This window comes from Myodes glareolus, chromosome 25, assembly GCF_982192425.1.
Source record: "Myodes glareolus chromosome 25, mMyoGla1.1, whole genome shotgun sequence".
NCBI lineage: Eukaryota > Metazoa > Chordata > Mammalia > Rodentia > Cricetidae > Myodes > Myodes glareolus.
The window spans coordinates 20,091,049-20,108,891 of NC_142050.1; the positions used below are offsets into that span (position 1 = coordinate 20,091,049).

At 41.4% G+C, this 17,843-nt stretch overlaps 1 protein-coding gene and 1 non-coding gene across 2 annotated transcripts in view; both read left to right on the forward strand.

Annotated features, from left to right (window-relative positions):
- Positions 1 to 17,843, forward strand: part of Cped1 (cadherin like and PC-esterase domain containing 1) — a 284,218-nt gene that overhangs the window by 257,925 nt on the left and 8,450 nt on the right. The window contains exons 18-21 of the mRNA XM_048450954.3: positions 159 to 379; positions 626 to 727; positions 1,344 to 1,431; positions 4,865 to 5,011. Of these exons, the coding sequence (XP_048306911.3) occupies positions 159 to 379; positions 626 to 727; positions 1,344 to 1,431; positions 4,865 to 5,011 (558 nt within the window). The remainder of the gene's footprint in view (positions 1 to 158; positions 380 to 625; positions 728 to 1,343; positions 1,432 to 4,864; positions 5,012 to 17,843) is intronic.
- On the forward strand, positions 16,541 to 16,705 carry LOC125411151 (U1 spliceosomal RNA). Its single transcript, XR_007235251.2, has one exon. It is a non-coding gene; the product is annotated as a U1 spliceosomal RNA (small nuclear RNA).

Consider the following 17,843-nt stretch of genomic DNA (forward strand, 5'->3'; position numbering starts at 1 on the left):
GTAATAAATGAACAGTTTGGGGGAGATTATGGTGGGGAAGATTAAGGATGTTTCTAAAGGTTGAAGGGTTATCTTTCAATTAGATGTGTGATTTTATGTGCATTGTACTATATACCAGGTCAACACACAACTTGACAACAAACATGTTTTCTCTACAGGTTCTTTTCATTGGCGATTCCACCAACAGAGGAATGATGTACTATCTTATTGAGAGACTGAACGAAACCCTGCAGGAGTGGCAGAAGGTGCACGGCACTAAACTGTATCCGGGTGTCAACGGGGGGAAGACTTTGATCAGCTACTCCTACTACCCCCAGTTCTGGATAAGCCCTTCCCTGAGACCAACATTTGAGAAAGCGCTTGAGCATCTCTTGCAAAGGTACAATGGCGCTACTATGCATGGCAAAATGCCACCATTGTGTAGTCATAATTGCACACTGTATATCAAATGTGCTGAAAAGCTTAGATATCCGCTAATGTGGCTGAAAACGAGCTGCAAATGACAAGGAAGCCTTGTGATCAGGAAGCCAGACATGGTTCATTGAAATGTGAGGCAATCTGGTTAAAATGTTTACCATCTGTTCTAAAGCAACAAACGTGTTGTTTTTTCCTTTCTGGATTTCAGATCACATCCCCTAGAGAATACTGACCGGACAGTATTGGTTGTTGGTGGTGTTCAGTGGCTCAATTCCAATCACCTGCAAATTATTCACCAGGTTTTAAAGAGGTAACTCTGGAGCCTCCGTCATCATTGTCTTCATCTTTTCTTTGAAAGTACCATGTATTTAGCTTCATCCAGGGCTTATTTAGAGGGCAGATATAGAATTTAAAATTAGAAATTTAAAGGCAAATCTTACTTTTCAAAATGATTTTGTAATCAATCAGGGATGCTTAGCATCCTAATTTAAAACCTATGTACTTGTCAGGTGTGGTTGTACATACCTGTAATTCAAATGTTCAGGAGGTTAATGTAAGAGGGTAGGGACTCCAAATTCAGCAGTGACTACAGACCAAGACTTTGTCTCAGAACAAACATATATATAGTAATAAGAACAATGCCTAATACAGTCTCATTGCTATATAAGTGACTCAGATTAAACAAAGTGATTAATGTATTTAAGACATTTATTATTATATAATTCTTATTGAATAATGTCTATTAACACTCAAAATCCTATCAACATAAATTCTTAGTATATGACAAGTAAATAAAATAGGAGTTTAGTCCTATGTGCAAATGATCACATTCTAAATTGATTCTGTCATATATATTTTTATAGATAACAAATGCATAGAAATGCAACTGAAGTATTTTACTTTAAAGTTCTGATCATTTTCTTCAGGGAAAACTTGCTAAATATCCTAGTGATCATCAAAACTTTGGGGATTGGATTTCATCTGCCAGTGGACGGAGTGCATTTCCTAACACAGGTAAGCCCTTTCTCCCAGGTTGCATGAATTGATGAATCCCTGATAGGAAATGCAAAATGCCAAGAGGCATTTTATACAAATAAAAATTATTATTAATAATAACAATTAATATAATTAATTATTATAATTTATTTTATACAGATAAAATCATATGCTTAGGAAATATGATTACAAATATATCCTAATAGTTCCTGCAGACCAGGAGACTGTAGTTCATTCATGTGCTATAAATAATGCACTGAGTTCAAGGAAGAAAATTAACAGCTATGGGAAATAGCACTAGCCTCACGGACAAGAGAACTTGTGTGTGTTCACCTTTGGCATTTATAATAAGAGACTTCTCTTCAGATCCATGCTGAAACCACAAATGAAACTGTCAGTATCAGTGAATCTTTTGGGAAACAGCATCCGATGATACACGTATATGAGTAATATAACTGTTTCTCTGTCAGTTGGATATCCACAAATGAAAGATGCCTCTGGCCACATTTTTTTTTGTTAGTTTGTTTGTTTGCTTGCTTGCTTTTTAAGAGTCAGGTTTTCTCTGTGTAGCTTTGGAGCCTGTCCTGGAACTTGCTCTGCAGACCAGGCTGGCCTCAAACTCGCAGAGATCCTCCAGCCTCTGCCTCCTGAGTGCTGGGATTAAAGGTTGTGCACCACCACTAAACTGACTCTGGCCAGTTCTTACAGACAGTAAATTTGTCTCACCACTAAGTATAAAAATCAGAACAGAAAAGAACAACGACACCTGTAGGTTAGAGAACCTTACTCCTGCACAGAGCCTAGCCAAGTTTATATGCAAGTACTGAGTCGTGGTTCAGGGCAGACTGTCCATTTAATGCATAAGGAGGTTAAGATTGCCTTTTGTTGTCTGGGCAGTAGTGGCACCCTTGCCTTTAGTTCCAGCACTCGGGGAGACAGAGGCAGGTGGATCTTTATGAGTTCAAGGCCATCCTGGTCTACAAGAGCTAGTTCCAGGGCAGCTAAGACTGTTTCGCAGAGAACAAAAGAAACAAACAAACGAAGACATTGCCTTTTGTCTCTGTCTTGGGCCACTCTAGCTTTTTCAAGCATGGAGTGGGATCCCCCCTTACCGGAAACTTTGCCTTCCTGAATGCCAATTACCTACAACACAGGAGAGCTGTGTTCAAAACTCCAAATTCATCACAGTGAGGCCGCCTTGGCTTGGGTTAGCTTAAAGTAAGTTGGGATATCAACCTGTAGGGAACAGAAAGATTTAGGACAACTGGGAATCAGGAGGGGGGGGACTTCATAGTTTTTTGCTGTGAATTAGGAGCTGGAATCATTTTAGTATTGTTCAAATGCTTCCAGTCAGGGCTGCCACTCATTCCTGAGACTCGCTAGCACCACATATTTCTGTTCTTACAGTGTTCCTCACAGCATCCAATACTTGTGACCCTCGCTGACACCTCGATGGTTAGCTTCCCAGCGTTTGTCTCCTGCATTTGCTGTATTATAGATCCTGTGTCAAGATTTCACCGGCCCCCAGAGCTGTGGTATAGCTCATCAGTCTTTATAAACGGAGTGAGGACAGAAGGTGGGGAAGAGAGAGGCAAAGAATAGAAAGGAGATAAGCGAGCACAGCAAGGGAAGACAGAGCATTGTTCACGCTCATGGCTGTCCAGGAGGGGCCTTTGACCTCCTTTGTAGACTCATCCCTTCTCACCAGAGCATGGATATATATGTAAATGAGGACAGGGCTGTACACACATACACACGTGCGTGCATGCATGCGTGTGCTATGCATGCCATTCTCTCACTGACTCCTAAACCTTTAGATCAATGTTTCCCCTTCATGGATCATATTCTCACCCACCTCCTCACCTTGGTAACTTCCTCAGACCCATCAAGTATTCACTTAAGTGTCATTTTCTCTGGGACTGCCTCTTTAAGAGGTCTCTTTATTCACTGACTTTATGTTAAAGAAAACACTCTTCTTCAGGTGTATGCAAGCCCAGCAGAGACAGCAGGAAAAAAAAAATGATGTGTACCACTTCTTTTATCTTGCTTGTGGCTTAACAAACGAAAGCAATTATTTGCCTTTTCTAATGAAGAAAATATCAAACATTTCTATTACCTTTCATAAATGGAATGGGGAAGGGAGAGTGATTCTTTCCCTGTGTTAGCTGGCAGGGGCGGGGGGGGGGGGTCTTCTGAGAGCCTCCACAGCCTCTTCACGAGAGGCTTGAGGGAATGAAAGGACGTGCTGGAGAAATGCATTGAAATGGTAAAAAGGAAGCCTTAAGAGCAGGCAGGAAGCATTCACAATGCAGTCCGATGAATGTCATTCAGTTTTTACCACTCATCTACTGAGTGGTCAACGTACTGACTGACGGTTGTATTTGACGCGGTGTCTGATGGGAAAGGAGAGCCTGCGGGATGCACTGGGGAGGGGGAGGCTCAGATTGCAGGCCGGTGTGAGAAACATAACTAGGCCAAGGGAAAGTCTTGGAGACAGAACAGTTGGTGATGCTGTCCCTCCCTGACAGAGTGAACCTGAGCTAGAACTCAGCTAGATTCAGTCATTGCCAGCAGCACAGCAGGCAAGGTGGGAGGAATATGATCCGGAGAGGAAACAGATGGAACCCCTGCCCAATTTTGCCGCTTTTCTCAAAGCATACTCCTCCTCCATGTCCAAGTTTTGAGGAAACCTCACTCAAAACTACTCTGGAAGCTTCTGTGCCATGTTCCACTTGCTCCCCTTCTCCTGACAGTTCTTCCTCCTGGCATATTTTTCCCTACTAAAGGATTACTAATTATGGATATGCCCACTTCTCCATCTAGAGTGCTGAGTTTTCCGAGCACAGATCACGCACTATGTACCCTTCCATTCTGTCTCTTAGCAAGAGGCTAAGCGAAACTCGGGGGTCAGTTAATATTCAAGGGTCTTAATTAAATAAGAACCCAGTAAATGGAGGTCTACTTTGTGGTAGGTAAAACACCACGTTTCAATTTGAGAATTTTAAATACATTTACAGCAATAAACATAATTGTTTTTAGGTAAGAAAGACATTCATTAATTATTGTGTCATATACACATAAGCAGTTATGCTTATGTTTTAAGAAAAAAGGGGCATATTTTGTTTTAAAAATTGATATGATGTAACATGATGGGCTGGCTTGTTGGGGTTTTCTGTCCTGCCTGGTTCCCACAGCTGTTTAGCCCCAAAGAAAACCACACAGAGATCTCCGTAAGTTATTTTTCCGCCTATACTTTTTGCCTAGCCAATCAGAGTTAATTTAAAACATGATTGACAGAATACAGACAATTCTCCCACACCAATATGAAATGTATCTCTCAAGATAACCAATCTCGGTAAAATAAGATGAAATTTACATACTGGCTGAGTTACTAAATCATGAAATAATCGTTTGTTAATTAAAATCCTATGTCTCTTGCTTTATAACACAGAGTGAAGTACGAAACTTATATAAAGAAAATCTGAGCATTCTGGAAGCTGCCAAAAACTACGGCTATGAAGTAGTAGACACATTCACTATCACGATGGGACGCCACAAGGAATTTCTGCAGGGGAATTGTGGATGCCATTTCCATGAGGTATTTGTAACGGCGTTCAGGGTTTTGTAGTTTGGGGTCGCTGGTTTTAAATTTGTTGTTTTGATCTTATACCTTTAATGTATTGTCTGTGTTATTTTACATGAGGAAAATATGTCAAAAGGAAAAGCAATGTCAAAAGTTGCTGTGACTATCCGCTTTGTGAAACGAAGCACTAGAAGTTAGTGTTCAGACACATGGTGAACTCAGCATCTTGGGTGGATGCAGCTCGAAAGACATGAAAGTCTGAAGAGGGCTGCCTTCTCCAGCCGACTTCACGTGTCGCACTAGAAACCTTCCACTAGAAACCGCATTGAGTTTATTAAGATTGCCTTCGGAAACATCAGGGAAAGGTTAGTCACAGGACGTTGTGGTTGGAAGGTATCCTCATCGCTGAAAAGTCCAACCCGGAGGCAATAAACCACAGAAGCAGCATTCCCAGAGTCCCTTGCTCAATGGACTGGCAGCTCTACCAGAGTCCCCTCTTCCCAGCAGTTGTTGCTGCTGAATATAACCTCCCGGGCTGGGGCTTGAGAACCTGAAAGCTTCCTCGTGTTAGCCAAGTCTCCCACCGCCTCTAGGAGGGAATGCTTCCGTTCCGGTGAAACAGACACACGGCAGCTAGAACACGAGCTCCCTCGTCAACCCTGTGTGGATGGAAGCTACTCAAATGAAGAGTACCCCAGTTTACCTTCCCATTAGATCTGGAGTCGCCCCTTCTGTGCTTTCTTGGTTCCCCCTTGCAACCTAGAACACATTTAGTGAGTTGACTAGTGAGATGGAGCTGCAGTTCATGTCTGATCCTGTTTATTTATCTAGCTGTCTTTATCCCTCTTGGTCCCCAGCTCCTCATAGGTACCTCAAAGTCATTAAGACAGTGGTGTTCTCTATGCTCTGCTGAGAGATTCACATTACTTTCCTTCTTTCCTTCCTTCCTTCCTTTCTTTCTTTCTCTCTCTCTCTCTCTCTCTCTCTCTCTCTCTCTCTCCCTCCCTCCCTCCCTTTCTTTCCTTCCTTCCTTCCTTCTTCTTGTTTTTTGTTTTTCGAGACAAGGTTTCTCTGTAGCTTTTGGAGCCCATCCTGAACTAGCTCTTGTAGACTAGGCTGGCCTCGAACCCTCCTGCCTCTCCCTCCCGAGTGCTGCTATTAAAGGTGTGTACTACCACCGCCCGGCCCTTCCTTTCTTTTATTTTTTATTTTTTTGCTAGTTGATGGGGGGAGATGTTCAAGACAGGGTTTCTCTACGTATCAGCGTCGGTCCTGGAACTTGCTCTATAGACCAGGCTGGCCTCAAACTCACAGAAACCTGCCTGCCTCTGCCTCCCAAGTGCTGGGATTAAAGGTGTGCACCACCGCCACTCAGCCACATCGTTCTTTTTTTTTTTTATGTGACAGGTGACAATAACTCTCTCTGAGAAGTGAGAGCCAGGAGCCATGGTGGAGAGTGTCTAAATTCTCAACAATGATCCTGAAACTTGGCCGTGTTGCGGCATAGCAGATGTTAAGTTGTAGTGTACTGTCCACTAATTTCTTTCATAATAAATTTACCACCATAGAGTGCTTGTTCTATTTTAGAAAACTCCATGCTTAGAAATATAAGCCCAGATAGTTCAGGAGAGAAAAAAATCAAAACAACAACAACAACAACAAAAGTGAACTATCCCAGGATCATAGTGGGTCACAGAAGCAAGTCAATTGTCACCAAACTCACAGAAAATTGGCACTCAAAAAAAAAACAGCATGCATTTTTTTAACCTCTTTTAAAAAATGTTTACTTATTTGTGTTTATACAATGTGTCTTCAATTAGTACTCTGGAGGAAGAGTGTGTGCTTCTCTCTTCAGCATCAGGGCTCCGACAAACTTAAAAGGAAATGTCTTCCAAAGACTTGGAGCACAGTTCCAATTAAAACCAGCGGATGTCCTTCCCACATGATCATTATTACATGTGTCTGCTGTCACGATGTCAGTTGGTTTACACTAATAGTCCTGGAATTTGAAAACCACACACACACACACACACACACACAAAGAGTCTTTGGACCACTCACAGTAGGATACTGATTAGAATTACTTCTAGCAAAAGCTATCTTTAATTTACAAGAGAAGATTTAAGCATGGCAGGTAAAATATTTCACGTATGAGATTATAAAGTGTTCCTATAGCAATCATGCACAGATGACTCTCTGTTGACTTTCTTCCTAATGGACACTGTTTTGATGGCAAACCATGTGTGTCTCCCACCGATGATGTCAGCTGATTCCTGGGTGCCAAAATCCATGCTCAATCTCATGATTTCAGTGAAGTTGGCTTCCAGGAGCATTTGTCTCTGTCGATACAATAGGGAGTTGATGAGGTCAACTTTCCAACTGGCCCTCTGCACAGGGCCTCTAAACTCAGTCGTTGATCATAGGCATGGTCACTCCTTATCAGCAGTTTGAGCACTTGTACCTCACTCAGGCCATCTCTCATGATGACACTAACATTTTATAATATTTCTAAGGTTTCACATAGTGAAATGCTAAAATTCTATTGTCTCTCATTTTTTGCTTCATGTTTATTTTACGAGATAGGCCCAAAAGAGAGGGGAATTTTTCTTCGAATAACAGCAAAAAAACAAGAAACAGTAGTATTAGAACCTCAAGAATTTTAGTGCAAGAATTTTATCCTCTGGTGCTCAATTAAACTGTGTCCACTACACTCAAGAATACTTGCAAGGAGTTGGTATAATCATTTCAGTGAGACCTTGACATTGCTCTGTGGTCAGGATTCTACTGCAGACATAGCAAACCTGCTTCTGGGAACTCTACTTGTCACAAGTAAAACTGAAGTTTAGAAAGCTTCTTCTGTCTGTCAAGGGACTGAAAGAGAGCAGGCTGTTGCTGTGACTCTACAAGCTGTCTCCAAATGGTGTGCATCCATCTTGACTAAAAAGTCCCCCCTGATTAGCAAAGCAGGTGTTTCTTTCGATGGGCAGGAATGAAACCTTATTTTTCCCATGTTTATTCAAGACAACAAATGGGATCCCAGGCACTCTTGCCCAACAGAGGTTTCTGACGATGCCTTTCATTGTGTGGCAAACATCTACTGTGAGAAGCAGAGACCTGGAAACTATTTGGTAATGTCAGCCCAAATCTAGCTGCAGAAAGGGCAATGCCACGGCAGTCGCTGGGTGGTTACTAATCAGCTTATTCAGCTGTGCAGGCCTTAGGTAATAGCTTTAATGTCTGGCAAATGTGACTGTAACTTTTGACTCAGGCGACAGAGAGCATATGGCATTAAGACCCAACAAGTTGCCTTGGTATGCAGACATGGGAAGAAAAGAGGAAGGAGGTTCAGTTCTCTATTAGGGATGGTTTTTCCATGATTCTTTAGTCTTAGTATTTGAGCTAATTAAATAAACAACATAATGGAGCTTAGAAATAATCTTTTTCTCTTACTCCTTCACATTCCAAAAATTCAGTGTCTACAAAGCCTGAAAACAAATAAAATACCTTTGGACTGAAGATGTGGCTCAGCGATAGGACCACTGGCACTTGCCTAGTGTGCATGAATCCCTAGCTTCAATCCCCAGCACCAAACACACACACAAAAAAACATACACACAAACATACACACACAAACATACACACACACATGCAAACACAAACATACACATACACACAAACATACACACACAAACATACACACAAACACATACACAAACATACACACACATACATACACACAAACACATACATACACACAAACACAAACATAGACACATACACACACACATACATACACGCATATACACATACACAAACATACACACACATACACACAACATACACACATACATCCCTTAACTTCATCAGTCTAAAACTGATGTAATGAGTTATGAAAGAAAAAAAAACAAAGCAAATATATAACTGGTACAGAAAATCTCAGAATTCAACTATTAGCATCGATTTGCTGTTTGTAACTTTTAAAAACTAAACATAATTGCATCATTTCTTCATCCCTCACCTCTTTCCCACCCTTCTCCTTCCTACATTCCCCCTCATTCACTTTCAAATTCACAGCTCCCTCACCCCCAATTAGTATTATCATGTATACATAAATGCACACACACACACACACACACACACACACACACACACACATATATATATATATATATATATATATATATATATATATATATATATACATATATACAACCTGTTGACTCTGTTTAGAATTGTTTGTATATACATGACTGCATGGATGACTACATGGTTATTAGAAGAACAATTAGGGGGCTCATCCCTAGGGAACACTAATTCTCCGTCTCTCTATAGTCATTAGCTGCCTGTAGCTCTTTGTCTAGGGATGGACCCTGTGAGATTTTCTCCCTCCTCTTTAGCGTACCTATTGGTGGTGTTATCACCATGCAGGTCTTCATTAAGCAGCCATGTTGTTGAGGTTTATGTTCTCTGTCATTTCTCAGAGACACAATCACATACTTGGCTTCTTGGTTCTCTGACCCCACTTCCATAATCTTCCCAGAGGCTTAGGTGTGGGGTTATGCTGTAAATGTATCCATTTGGGCTGGATGCCCCATGATTAACTGTTCTCTGCATATTGACCATCGAGACTTTCTGTGATGAGAAAGGGACTATTCCCATAAGCTGCAAAGAGAAGCTTCTTTGATGCATGATGAGAGTTAAACTTACCTGTGAGTACAAGAATGAGTATTTAGGAATTATGCTGGCTTCTTAAGGTCGTTATTCTAGGTTCTCCTTTGAGATCAATAACTTCAGTATCCCTGAGTAAGTGACTCACTTTCCAGTAGCATGCACGATTTCACTCCTGTGGGCCTTAAGTCCAATCAGACAGGTGTTGGTTACCACCTAGATATCAGTGCCGTTATTGCACCTTTATGGCTATCTTACCAAAGTGTGTGTTTTTGTAATAAATTACTATGACAGATTTCTTAGAAAATATTTTTAAGTACTCTAAAACCTTTACTACTGTTGGGAAATCTGCTGGAGAATCCATTACAGGATTGCAAGAAGCATCTAAACAGCCATATGTCCCCAAGGCCAGACTCAAATCCCCTTAACCTTTGTTCTCACTAGTATGCCCTCTACTGCCACAGACAAACTGAAGCCTTCTGCTTATCCTTCCTTACCAGCTAAGCAGCCCAATCAAACCAGTTACCTAGCCCTGTTTACACATGAAAATCTCCTAAGCCTTTGCCCTGCATCCTGTTCCAAATACATCAGCCTTGTTTATTCTTTCATGCAGTCGTCCAGCATTTGTTTAGTGAGTCCACTTCTTGAGCTAAACAGTAGAAAGTGAAAACAAATAAGGCACATTGGTTTCCTGGCCTGAAGATATGTCTAAGTCGTAAGTTATAAAAACCAGTATGACACAATATGTAGAGCAGCATGTTAGAGATATGCAGAAGCTATGGTGGTTATATCAAAAAAAAAAAAAAGAGGTGTAGGATGTGGTCTAAAAATTCGGTGAATTTCCACTTTAAAAAAAATTTTAAAAAAACTCAGTTGGATTGTGGAGGAAAACTGGCCTTGGCCTACGTCCAGGGATGAAGGCCATTCTGATTCTGTGGAACAATGAGCCATTCTGAAATGACATGCTGCTCTCATAAAACCACAAACAATTCTGGGTTTTGCTAGATTTTGTAGAGCATCACTAAAAATGGGGAACGTGGAAAAAAGTAGTCAAGGGCCAAATCATGGTGGAAGCTTAACATTCAATCCTGTAGGTGGCACTGAAATTCTTACAGGGAAGAATGGGGTGGTAATGTTTTTGCCTGAACAAGTTAGAACCCAAGACCTGAGAGTTGTTTCTAAAATACTCGCTGTTCTTGCAGAGAACCTAGGCATGGTTCCCAGGTCCCACAGGATAACTCACAAGTGCCTGCAACTCCAATGCCAGGGTATCTAATGCCTTCTCTAACTAGAAAATTGCACCCATGTGCTGCATATACATGTATTCAGGGAAACAAACACTCAGGAACATAAAACAAAAATGAATAACATCTACTTCTAAAAGGTAGGACATATAGCCAAATGTAGAGAGAACTAAGCCAAGAGCGTAAGTTAATTTTTCCAGAAGTCCTAGGAGAGATGATAAAGGCCTACTACAAAGAGGGCGGAGGCAACAAACCTAAAACAGAAGTGGACAAACACAAGCTCTATTTAAAGAGCTTAATCTGTAGGTTTTATCTGTGGAATGAGGGAGTGGGAAGAATCAAAGGGGATTCCTAACTTGCATGACTGATTAAAGAGCCAAGACAGCAAGGGAGACAAAGAAGAACTGAGAAGGTATCAGCTTAGGGAGAAGATGACAAGTTCAGTTTTCAACATGTTGCCTTTGCGATGCCTGTAGGACATCCAGGTGCTGTTCTGAACGGGCAGTTGGATACACAGGTATGAAGATCAAGGGGCAGGTTGAGACTGGAGGTAGGATTGGGAGTCATCAGTAAATAGGCAATAGTTGAAGCTATAAAAATAGATCAGGAAAAGCTTGGGGAAACGTGACAAATGCAAATTTTGAGCATGAACCACATATGGTTTGTGTAGTTCTAGAGACAGTCCGACCCAGGAAAGTCAGAGTAAGGAATTCTCAGGACAGAATGTCAGATGTGGTAGACACTTTATTTCAGATAAGGGCTGTGAAATCCTCAGTGTTCTGGCAGTAACAAGGTCCTATCCAACAGTGAAATGAATAATAAGATACTGGTGGTTCTGGCAGTAACAAGGTCCTATCCGACAGTGAAATGAATAATAAGATACTGGTGGCAGGAATGAGGGGGCTATCAATTGCAAAAATACACCAAACGGGAAAGCAGTACTTCACATGGCCTTTTTATCTAATAAAATGGGGAGGGAGAAGGTTGAGTTTAGAAGAGAAAAGGAAAAGCCTCTGTCATGTCTGTTCACTCAAGAGAAATAACAGAGTTAAAAACACAAAGACTGAGGCTGTTGAAGCAATGCCGCCCTCCACTCCTGCAGGCAAGGGGTCAAAGTCACTGGGGCAAAGTAGGAGAAATGGGTGCATCTTCTTCCTTCTGGTTGATTTTCAGTGGATTATCTTGATGTGTTAATTTCATAGTTTCTAGTCTCCTCCAGTAGTAGGACACTTTTTTCCCATTCCTGTACCTCTGCTCCCTGTTTTGGAAACTGATTGTTGATAGGTCCTTCTGCATAAACTGACCAGGTCTCATTCCATTACGTGCAAGAGATTCTCACATTTTCTACAAACAGATTAGAGTAGAGAGAGGGCAGGGCCTGGAGGCAATGATTTAGATTAGAGGCCAGTATCCGGTGAGGATGGATTTAGATCAGAGGACAGTACCTGCTGAGCATGGATTCATTAGCCATGAGAGACCTCAGACCTTTCTAAAATGATCGGGTATAAAATGTTGTATTAAAGATAGTACTCTAACTTTCAAACACTCTATCCCAAACGGACCGTCTTCATCAAACCCTTCCCTTCCGGGCTTAAGGGACTATGCAGAAGAGGAGGTGAAAAGATTGGAAGAAGCGGGGGGAGGGAGGAAATCAGGGAAATAGTGTCTTCCAGATGTAACACCCTGGGACAGACACCCAGATGAGCCCACAAAGACTCTGACAGCTTGCACATTTCTCGGCCAGGTGGAGTCCCACTGCTGAGACAGGAAAGGGCACGAGACCCCACCCCTAACCCAGAACCTATCTCCAATTGACAGCCGCTTGCAAAGGAAAATTTAGTCTCACTCGATATATAAGCCACACTTAAGAGTTTGCCTCATGCCTGACAGTAGACAGCCAATCCAGAGCACACTCAGTAGTGGTTCTATAGATTTTTTTTTTTTTTGCCACATATTGCTTTCTTTGGACATTTAAAAAAAATCTTACTGGTGCTTGTATGTTATGGTTTCTAGTTTCGTGTTTTTGGTTTTGTGTGTGTCATGCCTGTGAGTGTTTCTTAAGCTTTGTTGTTGTTTTTGTTATTATTATTAGCATTATTATCTGTGAGGTAACTATACATCCCATGCTTTGCAATCTCAGGAACTAGAACGTTAGCATGGCTAGGAAAGCTGACCCCTTGGCATTTCATGTTGCATGTGGTAGACCATGATGTCTAGAAGTTCATTGCCAACTTTAAAGAATCGAGTCAAGATTCTGAACTGCCTGGAGTAGCATTGCCCATACTGTTTTATGTTCTGTCTTGGTGAGGACAGGATCTATATTTGAAAAATACTATACCTCTATGAAGCATGATTAATAAAAACTCAGAGACAGATAGTGGGGTTCAACCTGAAGACCAGAAAAGTAAAGCAACCAGCCATGGTTCTTACCACGGCCTCAGTCTGAAAATGGTGATTCTGTCTCCAGGGAACCTCAGAATGAGACTGAGACTGAGAGCTGTCTCCTCCTCTTTTATAATCTTCTCTAGTACTGTGATTAAGGATGTACACAACTACTGCCTGGTTTCTATGGCAACTAGGGTGGCTACTGGGATTAAAGGCATGTGTCATTGCTCTCTGGTCTGTATGGCTGGCCAGTGTGACTGTTTTACTTTTCTGATCTGCAGGAAAGTTTTATTTATTAAAATACAAATGAAATGCCACTACACCTCTAATTTATGGATTCTCAAATAATATAAGTATACTAAGGGATCTCAAAGCCCTTACAACAAATAAAGTTGAACTTCAACTGCAAATGGTGGTGCATGCCTTTCATCCCAACATTCTGAAGGTTGAGCCAGGAGGATGACTGAGTGTAGAAATTTGAAAGATAGAAAGACGACAGAAGTCATTTTTAATTGTTGTCTCAACAATTGCTAATTAGTTAATGTCTAGATTAGGTAGAGTTAGTTTTTTTCCAAACACTTTATAACAAGACAGAACTCTCTTTTATTTTATGTGTTCATTTACATGTTCGTATAATACATGAGTTAAAAAGTTGATCAATTTTTTTTTCAGAGATGGTGCTTCAGAGAATGTCCTTCATATCTGCTAAATGGGAGGCCTAAAACTTCCTTATTTCTTAAGCACTTATTCTAAAGTGTCAAGAAGTCAGATCCAAAGTACAGCCTTGCAATCAGTAACTACTATTTGCCTCCCATTGCAAATGACAAATTCATCCCTGGGTACCTGTGACCCAAAGGTGCTGTGAACGTCCCTGTGCTTTGCCCCAGCACAGCCTTGGTGGGAGCTCTGGGAATGGTGACCACCCCACCACCACCCCCAACTACAGCAAGCCCTGCTGTTTTTTAACAACCATGTTCTCTTGTGTGCTCTGCTTTAAGAATAGCTATTCACATCACACTATAGATGTTGGGAAAGCAGGCATAGCAAACAGGTCTAAATATCAGGCGTGGTGGGAGGCATACAAATATTTCTCTTTTCTTCCACTTGAATTCCTGTGAAAAAGACTCTAAAAGCAAAGCTATTTACCTCACCCCAAAGAACTCATCTTATGAAATGTGACTTAAGAGCTAAGGGAAACTGCGGCGCCAGATGGCTAGGGAAGAGGGGCACCAGAGGGAACTCATGGGTTGTCTAAGTGATTACAGCCAGATTTGGTGCCAAGCTCGCCAGCCACTGGGTCCTTTCTCCAGGTTTATGCAGTCAAGAACCTGCATCCATGCTTCCAGCCTCTTACAAGTGAGCTGCAGAGTTGGAAAAGGACGCACAGGTTTAGTAAAGAACAATTTAATCTCGAGACTGGAACGATAAGATAAAAGTAAAATTAATATCTGGCCAATAGCGCTCTTCAACCTGTTCCCGGGCCTCCTGAAGTGCAGCAATCAGAATAAGGCTGCAGAGGTCTCCTGATGAGAAATGAGGTCCTTTAAAAGAGACCAGTGTGGTCAGAGCAAATGCCTCGAGGGCAGCTGGCAGTGTAGGACATCGGTCACACGAAGTCTCTCTGAGTGACAGTTTCATGCTTTTGTTTTGCTTCCTTGTTTGTTTTTGAAACTCCTTATGACTCAGGTTTTCTAGACTTCATTATATATTCCAGACTGGGATCACTCATGGGCATCCTCCTGCATCAGCATCCCATCTACTGGAATTAGAGGCCTGGGAAATCATTCCCAAATTGATGCCTTAATCTTAAATTTAATTTCTAAGCTCAAGAGACAGAGATGAAACAAACACCTAAGAGTCGGCTTCCAAGAAATGTGTGTAGCTAAAGTACAGTAGGAACCCGGTTTATAATCCGTCAGGCTAAGGGAATATTTGAGTTAAGGAGAGGGAATCATTGGAAAGGAGCCTGAAAGTGCAATACAGGAATCTACAGCCCTGTATAATCCAACTGCTCACGTTAAAGCACAGTTTGTTCCCAGAGCCAAAGCTGAGGGCATAGAGGTGCGGTTCTCAACCCGCGGGTTTCAATTCCTTTGGGGGTTGAATGACCCTTTCACAGGGGTCACCTAAGACCATTGGAAACATCAGACATTTACATTTTAATTCATAATAGTAGCATAATTACAGTTGTGAGGAAGCAACAAGATAATTTGATGGTTGGGGTTCACCACGACATGAGGAAGTGTATTAAAGGGCCGCAGCATTAGCCAGGTTGAGAACCACTGAGCTCTGGATTAAGCGCTCAGAGAAAGGATTATGAAGGAGGGATTGTGGAAGAGATCAACAATGTGCTCGCTGGAAATCTGGAAAACCCCAAACAGAACAAAACCCAACCCTGACAAAATTTAATCTTGTGCCCTAATCCTCGGCATCTTTGTCTCATTCAAAACTTGGACGCTCTTGAAGCGATACAGTTTTGAATGTGCCATAATTAAATATTGGGGGAGCGCGTGAAAGAAAAGCATTCCCTGTTATTTGCCAAAATTGTGTGATGTTCTAAAATGTAATTAAAAATTAGAAATGCCAGCTTCTGACTGTTTCGTGTTGCCTTGGTCTGATCCCATGTCTACGGACTCTTGGGCTTCTTTTTCAGCTAGTTGTGATTTGGAGCCAGGTTAGCATGCACAGTGACTCATAGACAGTACTTCAGCAAAAACAGCAATTTTCCTAGGGTCATTCCCGTTTTCCAGCCTTAGAAAACGGTCCGCTCGTCGCTCTTTAGACCCCATCCATGATCCTCGTTCAAGTTCGTGGTCAGAACACCCCTCTGATCCTGTCCAGGGAAGTTCTGGAACACTTACACCATGGAAATTGTTTCCTATTTTGTTCTCTGAGCCTGGAACCACATCAAAAGTTCCTTGGAGGTTATTCAGGTCGAGATCAGTTTGAGGGACGGCATTTGCTTGTCGCATATCTGCCTGACACGTTTCCAGTTCAGCAGGCCTGCTCCTTCTGCATAGGCTTTTGAAAACCTCAACGTTATTTCAGATGTAGCTATGAATTGCCATAGCGAGACATTCGTTCTGATGACTGTTTATGTGAAATCAATTTTGAGTGTCAAGACTGCCCGTGTTAAACGTTGCAATGCTAGTTTTATGGTGTAACTTAAAAGAATTTTCCACTTGTTTGGAAAGTCTTAATAAAAGTCATAGGTCAAAGCTAATCGAGTTGAAATGCGACATTTCATATACTTACCTGGCAGAAGAAATAGCATGATCACGAAGGTGGTTTTCCGGGGGTGAGCGTCATCTGTTGGACTCCAGATAGGCTGACCCCTGTGATTTCTCCAAATGAAGGACGCTCAAATGCATTGATTCGTGGTAGTAGGGGATTGCATCCATGTTCTCTCCTGAATAACACAGAGTAAACGTGGCATTTCTGCACATTCTAAAATGTCTATACATAAAAATAAAGGAAGACCTACGATTGCAAACTTAGAGATGTCTCAACATATCTTTAAAAATCTGTGGAAAAATAGAAGTTACTTCCGGGATGCAAAGGACAAAACTTCTCTTCTCCCTACACTGAGTCAGGCATCGGGTAACTGATCTCCTGTGGGGTTTTTATATTCCCGCCACATGGAGTTCCACTCCCCAGTTATCCTAAGCACTGCAGTTAGCCGATCGACCTATCAATTACTATTGAAAGACTCGTTTTTACCTGAAAATAAAGTCGGAAGTCCATAACTGTGACCTTCATATTCTAGCCTAGATCTTTGCTGTGATAAATCTTTATTATAAGATATGTTAAATGGTAAGACTTTATTCTCTTCCGCAATGCTATCACCTTGATTGGCTATCATGTTTTGTGACGATCAGTTGTCCTTCCGTTTTGCCTGAATTTAAAATATAGTTCACAGCAGCAAATTTAGGAACTAGGCAAAGTAAAGAGGTAAAATGACTCACTTTGCATTAAAGAGGGCAAAAGATTTATTATTTAATTATTAAATAATAAATGTATTTATTATTTATTATTAAATACTGCCAAAATTTACCAAATCATATATGTATACCATTAACTGTATTATTAACCACATGAAGTGGGTCCTTTCCTTGCTAGGCAGACCCATCTACTTCCCCTGTAGCAAACATAGAGCAGCATTAGATATGCAGCTTAGTATTAGTCCCTGGCAGAGGTGATCTGTGTGCCCGTTAGTCCCGACCTTTTGTCCTGATTTCGAGGTCTAAATCTTTCACCAATGATTTCTAACAGCTCCTTTACACTGTTTATCGCCATTGCTAATAGGCAACCTAACATTTGTGTCGCTAGCTGCTCTCTTTCAAAGCAGCACTACACTTGAGACATCAGTTGGATTTTAGCAACCCCAAATGGTCCTCTGACTTTTGGGAGGATCCCAACTTGACTTGTTTCCACATGAGATCAAAGGAAAGAACTTTTTACTATACAGGTATCAAGCATCCTTTTTGGCATAACATTTCCACCCCTTAAATATGTGCCTAAATTACTTTTTGTCCACTCTCGAGACTGAA